Source organism: Denticeps clupeoides, unplaced genomic scaffold (assembly GCF_900700375.1).
Source record: "Denticeps clupeoides unplaced genomic scaffold, fDenClu1.1, whole genome shotgun sequence".
NCBI classification, from domain to species: domain Eukaryota; kingdom Metazoa; phylum Chordata; class Actinopteri; order Clupeiformes; family Denticipitidae; genus Denticeps; species Denticeps clupeoides.
Genome location: NW_021630090.1, coordinates 133,560 through 148,330, shown reverse-complemented (window position 1 = coordinate 148,330; position 14,771 = coordinate 133,560). Strand labels below are relative to the sequence as shown.

General features: G+C 47.0%; 1 protein-coding gene across 1 annotated transcript in view; it reads right to left on the bottom strand.

Moving 5' to 3' along the window:
- The window catches only part of kmt2ca (lysine (K)-specific methyltransferase 2Ca), a 71,592-nt gene extending 57,502 nt beyond the window's left edge, over positions 1-14,090 (bottom strand). Inside the window, 3 exon segments of the mRNA XM_028968703.1 lie at positions 2,255-2,343; positions 8,819-8,989; positions 13,631-14,090. Of these exon segments, the coding sequence (XP_028824536.1) occupies positions 2,255-2,343; positions 8,819-8,988 (259 nt within the window). The 5' untranslated portion in view covers position 8,989; positions 13,631-14,090.
- Between the last annotated feature and the right edge of the window lie 681 nt (positions 14,091-14,771).

Sequence of the window (14,771 nt, the reverse complement as noted above, 5' to 3'; positions counted from 1 at the left end):
AAAATGTGGCCTGTTTGCAAAGCGTAGGTCAAAGTACAATAAATTTTGCATTTGACCATTACACCGAATTACAGTTTAGAGAAGGGAGGAAAGTTGTCGTTCAAACGTAATATGAATATTTTAATTGCCAATGTCAATACAATACTGTTGAAGTTAGTCAACTGTAAGCATGGCCGTGTCTTCGCTTCTCTCTCTCCACATTTTATATTTTTCACAGCTGTGCCTTTTTTTAGTTTGGCTCAAAACATTAAAATACATTTCTTTCATTTGTTTATTTAATCATTGGCCTTTAAGGGGGTAATATTAAGGGGAAATGGAAGTGTAAATGTATTTTGAGCGCAGTCACATTGTAAACCAGTTCGGTGTATTTCGAAGTCCGGTTTGAATGTTCTTCTGTTCTCTCATTGCCAGATCCCCCACCCCTACCTGCACCGAAACAAATATCCAGAGTCGCTGACCTAGAACTGATTCCTTCATTAAAGGAGCACTGTGGAGTGCTGAAGAACTCTGCAGCCGGAAAAATGCATCCAGCAAAGCAAGAACCGAGCGCCGCAGAGCCGATTTTCCCATCAGAGCCTCCAGACCCTGAAACCGGAGCTCCGAATAGAGGAAAATCCCACAGACCCCAGTGAACCCAGCGCAGTGTGTAATTAATAGGCAGGAAATTAATCTCCAAAAGCCGCTTTTGCCGTGAAAAAAAGCTGCGTGTCACATGTCACGCCCACGATTAAGTCATCCGCCGGGTGAACGAGGGAGAGAGAGTGTGTGTTAGGAGGTTAACAAGGTTACATCACGTATCTGTGACGGAGGAATCAAGTGATGCTAATGATGTGCTGCTGGTGTCTGTCGGAAGAAGCCCCCCGGGCCCCGGGAGGGGGCACTGGCTTCGGGGCAGCAGTGAACGGGAAGGGGGAAGGGCCGAGGCTCGGAGACGAGACCCATCGAGAGGCCAGAAGTAGGGCGCCATAACAAGCGGAACGTTCTCCTGTAACGGTGGCACTGCTGGGGGCTGGGGGGGGTCGGCGCCATTTTTTACGTCCGGTGTGACAGGAGCTACAGACAGGAGACGGCGGGCGGGGCCCTCGCCACCAACACCCTCACCTCAGACAGCGGGAGTGTGGGGACATTTTCAGCTTAAAAAGGTCAAAGAACCTTCCGCCATATTCTTCCAGATATTTATACGGAGACGTCCTCGTCTCCTCACCGCATGCTCGGGGTTTCTTAGGTTAATTTCAGGTTAAATGTTTTTCTTTTTGACACGTCATCCGTATAGGAAACACTGACTTGTAAATGTACATTTTTATTTAAGACATTTACCAGACGGCCGTATCCAGAGCGACTTACAACGTGCCTCCATGTCACCATGGATGAAGTGGTCAGTTCTGGTTCACCAGGACCCCCAACTATGAATACAATCTTTTTATTCACTCTGTTCTAGTTTCTATACAGAAGAAGGTTACAAGTCCATCTAAATCTTCTCTAAAGAGGAAGGTCTTGAGCTGCCGTGTGAAGGTGCTTACTGACGGAGAAGAGTCTAGATGAGTGTCTTCCTTTTACCTTCAGAGATGGAGGGACCAGGCGAGCAGTACTGGAGGCTCGGAGTATACCAGGTGCAGTGCGAGGTGTAATAAGGGCTGTGAGGTAGGATGGTGCTACTCCATGTTTGGCTTTGTAGGCCAGCATCAGTATTTTGAATCTGAAATGATTACATCTCAAGTTCTTTATTTGAAGCACATTTATACGGGAACGTGTTGGTGCTTCACTGAGCTGAAATGAAAACAAGATGAACATCTGAGTGTTTTAAGGGCTTGAACTTGATTATCGTCTGTTGCTGAAAGGCAGCAGGATGCGGCGACATGTATCGCTGCGTGTTTTATGGATGCATTTTTCACCATTTCATTTCTAGCATTTTACTTGGAGGTAAATGATCGTTCCGGTGGGCGTTCCAATTAGCACAAAAGCGGCGAGGACGTGAATCGGACGTGAATCGGAGGTGAGGTGGGGGTGAAAAAAATCTTTGTCCACGAAATATGACGTTAAAAACCGTATCAAAGACTCGTAACGCATGTGAAACATGTTGGTCGGTATCTGTCGGGTTCGGGCCCGCGGTGAATCCTCTAATGTGGGCGGGGCCAGTTGAGATGGACGTCCTTGTTCCTTCATCAGAAAGCCTTTATTGGTCGTTTGAGAGAAACTTAAAACCCAGAAATATAACAATCGAGCCCAAAAGCAGCGCGGAACCAAGACAACATACCCGTCTCATGTGGGACCTCAGGGTCAGCTGGGTCCGTCCCGTCCATGCTGTCCTCATCATCAGCCTGCGCTCGACCCCGACTGCGAGACCTGGAACCACACGCACGACATCATTTGGTGAAAATACACCGCAAGAAAACAGAATGGAAAGAAATTCAACTTCAAACGGGAACTTTTAAACGTCTTTCCCTCCATTTCTGTCACACACACGGCTGACGCTGCTGCAGAACGTTCTACCAGGGAGTGTGTGGTGAGCAGTATGGCCGTTTCGGTGGGGGTGGGGCAGAAAACCCTACTTCCCGCTCAGCGTTTTGCCGCGGCGTGACTCAGAACCGTGTTCTGATGAGAACGTTGGAACGCTGGCCTGTGCAGGGTTCCGGGGACTCGGCAGCGGTTCATTTCCCATGAACGCGGAACACGCACACACACACACGCACACACACACACTTTTCTGCGCGACAGCCGCACACTCTCAGCGCGAAAGTTGTCCCCCACCCCCGTGTTCAGCTGCGGCGGCGCAGCCAATGGTCGGGCGAGGCGGCCCGTGGCTCCGGCTCAGCTGCTCGTCTCCATGGCGACGAACGCGAGTTTCCTACAACAGAGGCCGGGCGGGGCTGCCGAGTCGCAAGAGAAGCGCTCTCGGACTCAGACGCAGGGAGGTGAACGGGGTGAGGGGTCACATTTACAGGGGTTCCGCAGGTCACCAAGTGTAAGGTCATCAACCACGTCTCTCAACAACTTCTCAAATGCAGAATCAAATGTATTTTCATCTTAAGTTATACATTGATTTGGCTTCCAAATTCTTGGTACTTTTTTCGCCTGTAGGCTGATATTTTTGGTGTTTTATTTCAGAACTGAATGATTCGTGAAGTCATATTGTGACTACTCAGATCAATATTGCGATATGATAAATACAGCAGCTTAATAAAAATGAGCAGATCGATTAGATACAAAAAAAAAAAAAACTGGTAAATTTGAAGAAAGACGCAGTACGTAAAGTAGTATGTTTTTAGGTGCTGATACGAATGTCGCTGACTCCGTATCCATTTCCACCTGGACGAGCGCTGTTGTACGGCCGGGCGTGGCTTTGAACGGATAAAACCGTGTGAAATGTGCTCTGTACTTTGTACATGCAGTCACCATCACCCGTAATATATTGTAGCTTCAGTCCGTGTGCATAATGGGACATAGTTTTCCCTCCTTACTATTCCGGATAAGAACATTAAATTAGATTTTTTAATAGAAGGAGAACGTGTCCACCGCGAGTGCAGAATTTTACCGTCTAGCTGCATAGGCGGTTTCCGTAAGGTTACCAGTAAATTAATCTGCAGTATTTTTAAGACCTTTAACTCTGGTTTACTGCTTTAAAGATTACTAGTCATTTTAAATGATATTTAAGGCCTCAATTTTCAAAAATCCAATACAACATTTCTTAAGGATCGGTGGAAACCCTGAACCAACTAAACAGAGCAGCTTCACTGCTTCAATATTCCAGTTGTGCTTCACACGCCTGTCCTGCATGTCCAGGTTGTACCATGGACTGACAGTCAGTTGACCAAAGAGACATTATGAAAGTGAAAGTGAACTGATGGTCATTCTGAGACACTGCAGCACAGCACACGGTGAAACAGTGAAACGTGTCCTCTGTATTTAACAGTCACCCTTGGTGAGCTGTGTGGGGACGGGACCTTCATCAAGGGGACCATAGTGGCACCTCGGTGGATCGGGATTCGAACCGGCAACCTTTTTGTAAGCACATACATGACAACTAATTACAGTCAAAAACTTCAGAAACAGAGAAAAGAAACAAACGAGCGCGAGCCAACCACAACCAGCTCATTCTGAACTTGGGACACGTTTTTATGTCCCCCCGTCCACTCCATAATCACACGGTTTATACATAAATATGTTTATAGCGGAAAATTAATTCAGGGCCACAATTGCCGTTTTAAACATATATGCCGGTCCTCCCTCACCAGTGTTTGCAATAGTTAGCGTTTAATGATTTGCATATGTAGACTAAGTTGATAAGTAGGTTTAATGCAGCGTTAGCACAGCGCCGGTGTTCCCCCGAACTTGTCTGGGTGATTAAATATTCGTCACATTATCAGCTTATTTGCAGTTGCTAAAAACTGCGCTGAATCTGTACAGGCGCAAATGGGTTGTGAAGAAGCTCCAAATAATTTTTTTTTTTGGTGCTGCAAAGTCACCAGTTTGCCAGCAAAGTGCACACTGCATTATGGGACCTGTAGTTGTGCGTGTCGTCAGTGCATCATATCGGCAGTCCATAATAATAGACCCATAAAAAATGAAGGAAGCAATCATGAAGAAGCAGATCCCGACTGTAGCACCGTACCCTACAGTCCCATCTTCTGATCCTGAGACCGTATTTCCACGTTTTTACCACATTCTGACCTGGTAAAACTAGGGTGATTTATCAGCATTAATATCGTCATTATGTAGTTTTCCACATTTAAATTTTACTGATCACTGACAAATTTGTTTTCTGAATACGTCACTATCATTCATTCGCGATATCATTTCATCATATCATTCGCGATAATAATAATAATAATAATATGTATCATGATATGCTAATGCCATGGTGTAAAGACGTCACACCATCATGCTCATGTGATCAATTCCTAAAAAGATCGTAGGGAAGGGTGATATATAGACTATACTCGGTTTATCATGGTGTGTTCCATGTGTGATGTAGTAAATGACTATACCGCTTTCCCAAAACTCTCCTGGCACGTGCACGTTTTGTAGCGGAAGAAACGGAAATCCCCGGAGATCAGTGGAAGTCTTTTTGGATTAATTTAGGGTGTCCAGATGTCTTCTTCTACCCGGATGCGACCTGGAAATTGCATCCGGCCGGGATTTTTTTTTTTGTAAGATTGTCCAGGTTTTTGAGATGCTTAAACATTTGTCATGACATGGGCATCCTTTTCTCGTACTAGCACAGAATGGAAAAAGATCCGCAAACGACATGGCCACAATTAGCATTGTGGAAATGGCTGGGTTGGAAATGCCCGCTCAGAGAAATCGTACCAGACTTCTACATTTCAGGGGAGTTAACAGTCGTGAGACACTTCTCCACCATTGAAGATCTGTGGTCCAGCAGAAAACGTATTACATTTACTTAAAATAAAAGCAATTTACGATGTTAGTCTTTTGTTTAATTCCTTATATTGGTGCATTTTATGTCATAAATGGCTAAATTTAGCATTCATATACTGATTGTTATGAAACTTCAAGTCAGGGATATTTGTGTATCATGTTGGCCAGTGCAGGACATCACCTCATCCAGAGTGAATGGACATGTCTTCAGCACGTGAGCATAACGTTACACACTTGTCTCTGGGATGGTTTCAAATTTTATGGCAGGATTTAGAATTCACTGTTCATTAAAAAAATAGTTATAAAGTTTTTATTGATTGATAGGCCTGGTATGACCTGCAACATATAGCTGACCTTTTATTTATCAAAAATATCATGTCCCGTGTTCCGTTTCTGGACGTAGATGGATGATGACGCCTGCAGGTGTAACTCACAACGGAAATCACAATCCAGCACCTGAAATTACACCATGAATCCATAATAATCTAAAATAATAATTTATAGGGTGCTGGTAGCCTAGTGGGGTACCACACTTGCCTATGAACCAGAAGACCCAGGTTCAAATCCCACTTACTACCATTGTGTCCCTAAGCAAGACACTTAACCCTAATTTGCTCCAGGGGGGGGGGACTGTCCCTGTAACTACTGCTTGTAACCCTGAGTGTCTCCAGGGAAACTGTCCCTGTAACTACTGCTTGTAACCCTGAGTGTCTCCAGGGGGACTGTCCATGTAACTACTGCTTGTAACCCTGAGTGTCTCCAGGGAAACTGTCCCTGTAACTACTGCTTGTAACCCTGAGTGTCTCCAGGGGGACTGTCCATGTAACTACTGCTTGTAACCCTGAGAGTCTCCAGGGAAACTGTCCCTGTAACTACTGCTTGTAACCCTGAGTGTCTCCAGGGGGACTGTCCATGTAACTACTGCTTGTAACCCTGAGTGTCTCCAGGGGGACTGTCCATGTAACTACTGACTATAATACTGAGTGTCTCCAGGGGGACTGTCCCTGTAACTACTGCTTGTAACCCTGAGTGTCTCCAGGGAAACTGTCCCTGTAACTACTGCTTGTAACCCTGAGTGTCTCCAGGGGGACTGTCCATGTAACTACTGCTTGTAACCCTGAGTGTCTCCAGGGGGACTGTCCATGTAACTACTGCTTGTAACCCTGAGTGTCTCCAGGGGGACTGTCCCTGTAACTACTGCTTGTAACCCTGAGTGTCTCCAGGGAAACTGTCCATGTAACTACTGCTTGTAAGTCGCTCTAGATAAGGGCGTCTGGTAAATGCTGTAAATGTAAGATGTACTGTATTTACATGTATTATTGCACAGGTCGCAATAAAAAAAAAAAATGTCAAAATGTGCAGAAAAATTGTAAATGAAAAAGAATCCTTCAGAATTTATGACTGTGTGTAGAAACCATTAAAACATGGCCGCTGTCTCTGAGTATAACTCAGAAAGCCTAGTCATGTTTTATTACTTGTTTATTCGCAGTAGCTGCCAAGCATAATAGAGTTTGAATGGAAAGCTGCACTGATATTTACAACAGTGGAAAAGTAGGTCTCTGCTAACATTTTAATAAATCAAATAAAAACTTTTAATTCCCCACTTAAGTGAAAGTGAAGTGATCGTCAATGTGATACACAGCACAGCACACGGTGACACAGTGAAATGTGTCCTCTGTATTTAACCATCACCCTTGGTGAGCAGTGGGCACCATGACAGGCGCCCGGGGAGAAGTGTGTGGGGACGGTGCTTTGCTCAGTGGCACCTTGGAGGATCGGGATTCGAACCGGCAACCTTCTCATTATGGGTCCACTTGCTTGACCGCCTGGCCGTCACTGCCCCATCCTGTTCGGATCAGACTCGAACCCTGGTCTCACTGCAGTGCCACGCTACATCCGTGAACGGAAGGTCGGGGTGGGCGGACGAGAGGAGGCGGGAACGACGTGCATTATGCATGCAGCAAGCCTGTGGGCCTCCACAGCCGAGGGCCGCCAGGAACAGGGCCGTCTAATGGATTTTACGTGTACCCCCATTCAGCAGCACGGGTTCAGGGTTCACAGAGTCCCTCCGGAAGCCAAAACGAAGAACGTACTAGACTAGTTTTTTTTTTACTTTTGATTGCATCATTGACGAACAGAGTCTGGAAGTTTCTCCATATCGGGGGAGAGTTTACAGAACAAAACATAGCAGAAGAAAGTGTAGCTTTTGAACAACAAAGAAAGTTTGAAAGAAGCGCAGAATAAAAGCAAATTGCCACCATCGCACCACGGTGGAGAAAACACGGAAGAGAGCGAGAGAGGGGAGAGGGGAAGGAAGGGAGAGAGAGAGAGAGAGAGAGAGAAAAAAAAAAGCTTACAGCGCAAGTAGTTCCAGCTCCGAGGGGGAGGGGGAAACATAAATCCTGGCCCGGATTCAGCGGCTCAGATGGGAAGCGCTGCCTTCCTGCCAAACCTCCCGACGTGACTCGGGCTTTAACCGTTTCCTCGCCCGCCCGGCAGGACACAGACGCCACACACTCAAGCACCACACAAGCGGCTGGTTTTTAACGTTTTTCTGGGGTTCTTTCAGAGAGACAAATGGCTTGAAAGCACTTCCTGTATTACGCGACGGTGAGGAAACGCTGCCACAAAAACAAAGACGCAACCCAATCAGGCCCGAAAACAAGGTCAGAGCTTCTCAGAGCAGAACAACGGCTGGAGAACCCATAAAAGATCTAATACGGTGGCAGCTGAACATCAGGAAACAAAGCAAAAGCCACATCAACCATGACAGCCTCACCGCTGTCTCAGGTGTCATCTCTGGCTCCGAGAAACCCAAACATTACATCACAGTCCGACGAGCCGGCACAGGAACCGTTCTGCTTACCGGAGCAATAATTGGAATGGAAAACGGGAGAAAGGCCCCCGGCACGCCTGACACACGTAAACAGACCCCGGGCTCATCTGAGCAGGCGGACCTGGCGTATCAGGTGCCGGCCTAATCTGGCCTACATCGCTGCTGCCGTTCACCCGAGCCGCGGCCCGCGGCCCTCATGCAAGGCTGGTCCCTCACAAAGGGCGCGGCGCGCGCCCTCTCCGTTTTCTAAAGCAGCTGCCGGAGTTCTGTTTCGAACGGCACCGCGGCACACGGGCAAAGGAGCGGCGCGGTTCTCCGCACAACCTGCCCCGTCGGCTCGTGGAATCAGCACTTGCGCGTTAATGCACCCCGGCACACTCAAGAGCCTCCTTCAGGGCCATCAGACGGATCAGCTCTGCTTCACTGCGCCGCCGCCGCCGCCTCGCCGGCACTAATGCAGGCCCACGTGCGTGCGCCCGCGCACCGACACACACACACACACACACTCCAACTCAGCACTCAAGTAAACAAGGTCTGAATTTTACATTTCATATCGCGGCCTTCCTCATCACAGCTGGAGATCGGATTTCCGCGACGGATACTCACTTCCTTCTGGGCCTGGGCGTGGGCGTGGGCGTGACGACGGCGGCTGCGGCGGGTGCATCTTTGCGGGGACGGCTGCGGAGCCGCCGGTCTGACGGGGTCGGGCTCCCCGCGCTGCTCAGGGGAGACGGTCCTTGGTCAGAGGGGTCCAGACTCTTGTCCTCTGATGACATTCTGAGGGGGAAAGAGGAGGAGAGGTGGCGGTGAACCCGCAGCTAGACGACCTTCTACGACCACAGTTCATCATTTTAACCAGATACCAGCACAGCAGTCCCATAAAAAGTGACCCCGGGGGTCAGAAGGAGAGAAAGTGGGGAAGGTCGAGGTTCGGAGGGTTAGACGTTTGATTCGCCGCGGTCGCAACGTGGAATGAAAGAAGGAGGAAATGGATCTTTATTGAACCCCGCCCGCACTCTCGTTTCCGCGTATATACTTCAGCGGCAGGAAGTGGAAGTCATCTGAACGTATCTGAGCTGGGGGAAACGTCCTCGGCTCGACTTCACCAGGCCGCAAGGTTACGCAACGCGGCACGAGCGTGACTGCGCTCCGCCGATAACTGCGGCACGAGCAGGAAGAGCCCAGGAGACATGGCAAGCTTGTTTACGCTCAGAACTCTCCCTCCCCGCGTCGCCGCTCTGGGAATCTGCGTGACTCGGGTCAACCACACCCCCCTTCTCGCGCGAGCTTGTTTGTAGAGCACCGGCCAATCAGAGCAGAGGAGCGTTTGAGTGATTCAGCCAGTCCTGCTCGCTCTCTCTCTCTCTCTTATCAGAGCCGGCTTGGCGGCGACTGTTCAGCAAACAGCTCCCCCTCTACAGACCAAAACGAGTGCTCCGCCACCTTCTACAACTCTTCTAGAACATTCTAACTCCAAAGGGTCTACCCCTTACACGCATCCCAAAATATTCCCAACTCAGTAGGAATGATAGAGGAATTTCCACATCCTGGCATGCCTCAGTAGGATACAAAGTGAGAAGAACGATTCTATAAGTGAGCATTTCTGTGTCCTCAAGGTCGGCAACAGCAACACTTCCAAGGACGCGCGAGTGTGAAGCGCGTTCACTTTCCACACGTGGCGGCGACACTCTGCCCAACAACAGCAGAGTTCGTCATGCGCTCCTCTAATACCACACACCAAAACCAATAGATCACCACGGTGAACTCTTCCAGAAATTAGACCCATCAGTGGTGGCCAGGAACACGTGCCACCAAACTCACTTCCTTTCAGCCGGTGAAGATGATGCCAGCACTCGACAAAGAGAACGTTTCTCACTGTTACTGCGTCGATCAGCATTCTGTGCACCTCCATATTTGACCATTTTGCGGCGTTTTCATGGCACAGGTCTGCACGCGTTCAGATAACTTCAGAACACTGCTATTCTATAGACACCATCAATCCTACAGTCAGCTGTGGAGCAGAACCTTGTGGAAAGGGGACGGAGGTCTGGACCAGGACAAGGCCCTCACTTGTGATGATTGCTGCATGCAAAATCCCGAAGGCTTTTTCTGCTGCAATCAGCAGCACCACCACGCCGCAGGTGGAGTTCGGCTCTCAGGACGAGGCCAGGAATCCTGTGGACTGCTGAGGTCACGGGCGAGCTCTCGGCCCAACACTTTCTTCTCACCATGGCTCCAGGAGTTTTCTTCAGTGGTGGACTTCACTGTGCTTCAAAGTACATACAATATTCTCCTGGTGTTGGTGGTTTCGGTGTATGTGCTCCGAGCACACAACGGCCTTCGCGGTAAGAATGCATGGACGTATGGATTATTTTATGGATTTGTTTTTTCTTGAGAATGCTGAGACATCAAAACCAGCAACAAACGCATCCAACTCTTTTATAGCCATTTAATTAGGACGGGGGGGCGAATGGAAAGTAAAGGAGAAACTCATTTTCCAAATCATGTTTTTTACGACCGGAACGCAGCAGGAACCTCCACCTGGAACCACGGCAGGTTTCATCCAGCATCTCGAGACAAACAAACCATCAGAGCCGCTGACTTTCCAGGAAACTTATCTAAAGGGCTTGAAGTGAGTATTAAATGAAGAGATTAATTTGACCATTTCAAACTGAATGAGATATTGCAAACCCTGGAGCCGTGAGAGGAACTCAAAGTTGGAACAAATGCCAATAGAGGGATGTAGCCTTACAACATCAGCAAAAACCACAGCAACATCTGACCAAAACGTACTGCTGCGAGATGAAGAAAAAACGAAAAACGAAGCTGTACCACCAGGAAACGGGGCATCCCAATATACAGTAAATTCGAATTAATACATAATTAACGAACATCGTTTAGAGGAAAGTCATAAACTGTACCGCCAGGAAATAGGGCCTCCCAATATACAGAAAATTCTAATTAATACGTAATTAACAAACAATGTTTAGAGGAAGGTCAGACGCTGTACCCTCAGGAAACAGGGCCTCCCAATATACAGAAAATTCGAATTAATACGTAATTGACGAACACCGTTTAGAGGAAAGTCATAAACTGGACCGCCAGGAAACGGGACCTCCCAATATACAGTAAATTCTAATCAATACGTAATTAGCGAACATCGTTTAGAGGAAAGTCAGACACTGTACCGCCAGGAAACGGGGCATCCCAATATACAGTAAATTCTAATTAATACTTACTTAACGAACATCGTTTAGAGGAAAGTCGGAATCGGTACCGCCAGGAAACGGGGCATCCCAATATACAGTAAATTCTAATTAATACTTACTTAACGAACATCGTTTAGAGGAAAGTCGGAATCGGTACCGCCAGGAAACGGGGCATCCCAATATACAGTAAATTCTAATTAATACGTAATTAACTAACATTGTTTAGAGGAAAGTCAGAATCTGAACTGCCAGGAAACAGGGCATCCCAATATACAGTAAATACAAATTAATTCGTAATTAACAAATATCGTTTAGAGGAAAGTCAGAATCTGAACCGCCAGGAAAAGGGGCGTCCCAATATACAGTAAATTCTAATTAATACGTAATTAAGGAATATCGTTTAGAGGAAAGTCAGAATCTGAACTGCCAGGAAACGGGACATCCCAATATACAGTAAATACAAATTAATTCGTAATTAACAAATATCGTTTAGAGGAAAGTCGGAATTGGTACCGCCAGGAAACGGGGCATCCCAATATACAGTAAATTCTAATTAATACGTAATTAAGGAATATCGTTTAGAGGAAAGTCAAAATCTGAACTGCCAGGAAACGGGACATCCCAATATACAGTAAATACAAATTAATTCGTAATTAACGAATATCGTTTAGAGGAAGGTCAGAATCGGTACCGCCAGGAAACGGGGCATCCCAATATACAGTAAATTCTAATTAATACATAATTGACGAACATCGTTTAGAGGAAGGTCAGAATCTGTACCGCCAGGAAACGGGGCATCCCAATATACAGTAAATTCGAATTAATTCGTAATTAATGAATATCGTTAAGAGGAAAGTCGGAAACGGTACCGCCAGGAAACGGGGCATCCCAATATACAGTAAATTCTAATTAATATGAAATTAACTAACATTGTTTAGAGGAAAGTCAGAATCTGAACTGCCAGGAAACAGGGCATCCCAATATACAGTAAATTCTAATTAATACGTAATTAACAAATATTGTTTAGAGGAAAGTCAGAATCGGTACCGCCAGGAAACGGGGCGTCCCAATATACAGTAAATTCTAATTAATACGTAATTAAGGAATATCGTTTAGAGGAAAGTCAGAATCTGAACTGCCAGGAAACGGGACATCCCAATATACAGTAAATACAAATTAATACGTAATTAACAAACATCGTTTAGAGGAAAGTCAGAATCGGTACCGCCAGGAAACGGGACATCCCAATATACAGTAAATTCTAATTAATACGTAATTGACGAATATCGTTTAGAGGAAAGTCGGAATCGGTACCGCCAGGAAACGGGGCATCCCAATATACAGTAAATTCTAATTAATACGTAATTAAGGAATATCGTTTAGAGGAAAGTCAAAATCTGAACTGCCAGGAAACGGGACATCCCAATATACAGTAAATACAAATTAATTCGTAATTAACAAACATCGTTTAGAGGAAAGTCAGAATCGGTACCGCCAGGAAAAGGGGCATCGCAATATACAGTAAATTATAATTAATACGTAATTAACGAATATCGTTTAGAGGAAGGTCAGAATCGGTACCACCAGGAAACGGGGCATCCCAATATACAGTAAATTCTAATTAATACATAATTGACGAACATCGTTTAGAGGAAGGTCAGAATCTGTACCGCCAGGAAACGGGGCATCCCAATATACAGTAAATTCTAATTAATACGTAATTAACAAATATTGTTTAGAGGAAAGTCAGAATCGGTACCGCCAGGAAACGGGACATCCCAATATACAGTAAATTCTAATTAATACGTAATTAAGGAATATCGTTTAGAGGAAAGTCAGAATCTGAACTGCCAGGAAAAGGGGCATCCCAATATACAGTAAATTCTAATTAATACGTAATTGACGAATATCGTTTAGAGGAAAGTCGGAATCGGTACCGCCAGGAAACGGGGCATCCCAATATACAGTAAATTCTAATTAATACGTAATTAAGAGGAACGTCAGACGTGTACATCATCTGATGTTCTCAGGAACCTTCTCCAGCGCTTCTCCTACTTTATATCGATCCGGGGGCCGCGGGTCGGGGCTCTCCGGGCTCTCGAACCCGCAGGTGAAGCGGACCTCCGGGCCGGGTCACCTGGCCGACATTTGGCGCCGCTCTCCCTCCCCGCGGCCCCGGCAGGAGCGGAGCAGGCGGCCGAGTGCTTACGGAATTGGTGCGATTCCTCTTCTCTCTTTCCAGCTTCCAGCCAACTTATATCAGAATATAATCCAGCGGGAAACTTTTCCCAAAGCTCTCGTATGCATCGGGCGCCTGGTCGCACGGATTCGGGCGAAACATTCCTCGTAGAGATGAGCGGGAGAGGCGGAAAAAGCAAGTTTTTCCTCGGAATTGGTGAAAATTAAAGTTGTAGCGTTTACTCCATCATGGTGGCCATGTTTAAGAGCGACCGAAGCTCCGCCTTTCACCGTCGCGCTGCGGACTAGGTTCCGAGAGACGCCGACATCCGAACTCCCCGCAAACGCCGCGACGCGGGCGCGGTAGCGACCGGTAAAAAGCGGCGCCGAGTCCCGGCGACGGACGTCGCGCCCAAAACCCCCGGGAAAGCGCGGCGAAGCGGCGGCAGGAAAAGTCCGTCGGAGTGCGCGGAGGGATACGCTGGGCCACTTTCTGGGTGAAGGGGCTTTACAGTCATCGGCGGGGCGGCGCCAAAGCCCGGAACTGGCCTGACCCACGGCGTGGAGCGGACTCGGTCGTTTACCAGCTCACAGCGCGTTTTAAAGCGGCCAAAATTACACTTCCAAGGCTGCACTGCCGCTCACAACAACTGCGAGGTACATTTCATCCGTAACCTGGAAAAAAAAACCCTCCAAAGCACCGAAAATGATCAACCAACCTAATCTGGTGTAGGTATGAAAAATATAGGTTTGTAGTGGCCTAGTGGGTAACACACTCGCCTATGAACCAGAAGACCCAGGTTCAAACCCCACTTACTACAATCGTGTCCCTGAGCAGGACACTTAACCCTGAGTATTTCCAGGGGGGACTGTCCCTGTAACTACTGATTGTAAGTCGCTCTGGATAAGGACGTCTGGTAAATGCTGTAAATATAAAATGTAGGCCTGAACCAGGCTATGTTTAAATCTGAAAAATCTTACAACTCTGGACATTTGTCGCCAGTGTTGGATCATGCGGTGTAGGGGCGATGCGTTCCAGAGACGTCCATTGAGCGCACCAAACACAGCAATTACAGCCAGCATTTTTCATTTACCCAGATGTATTTATAAGCTCAGTAATTATTCAGCAGCCATTTTTCTTTTTTTGCCTGCTTGAGTAGTGCTCAAACGAA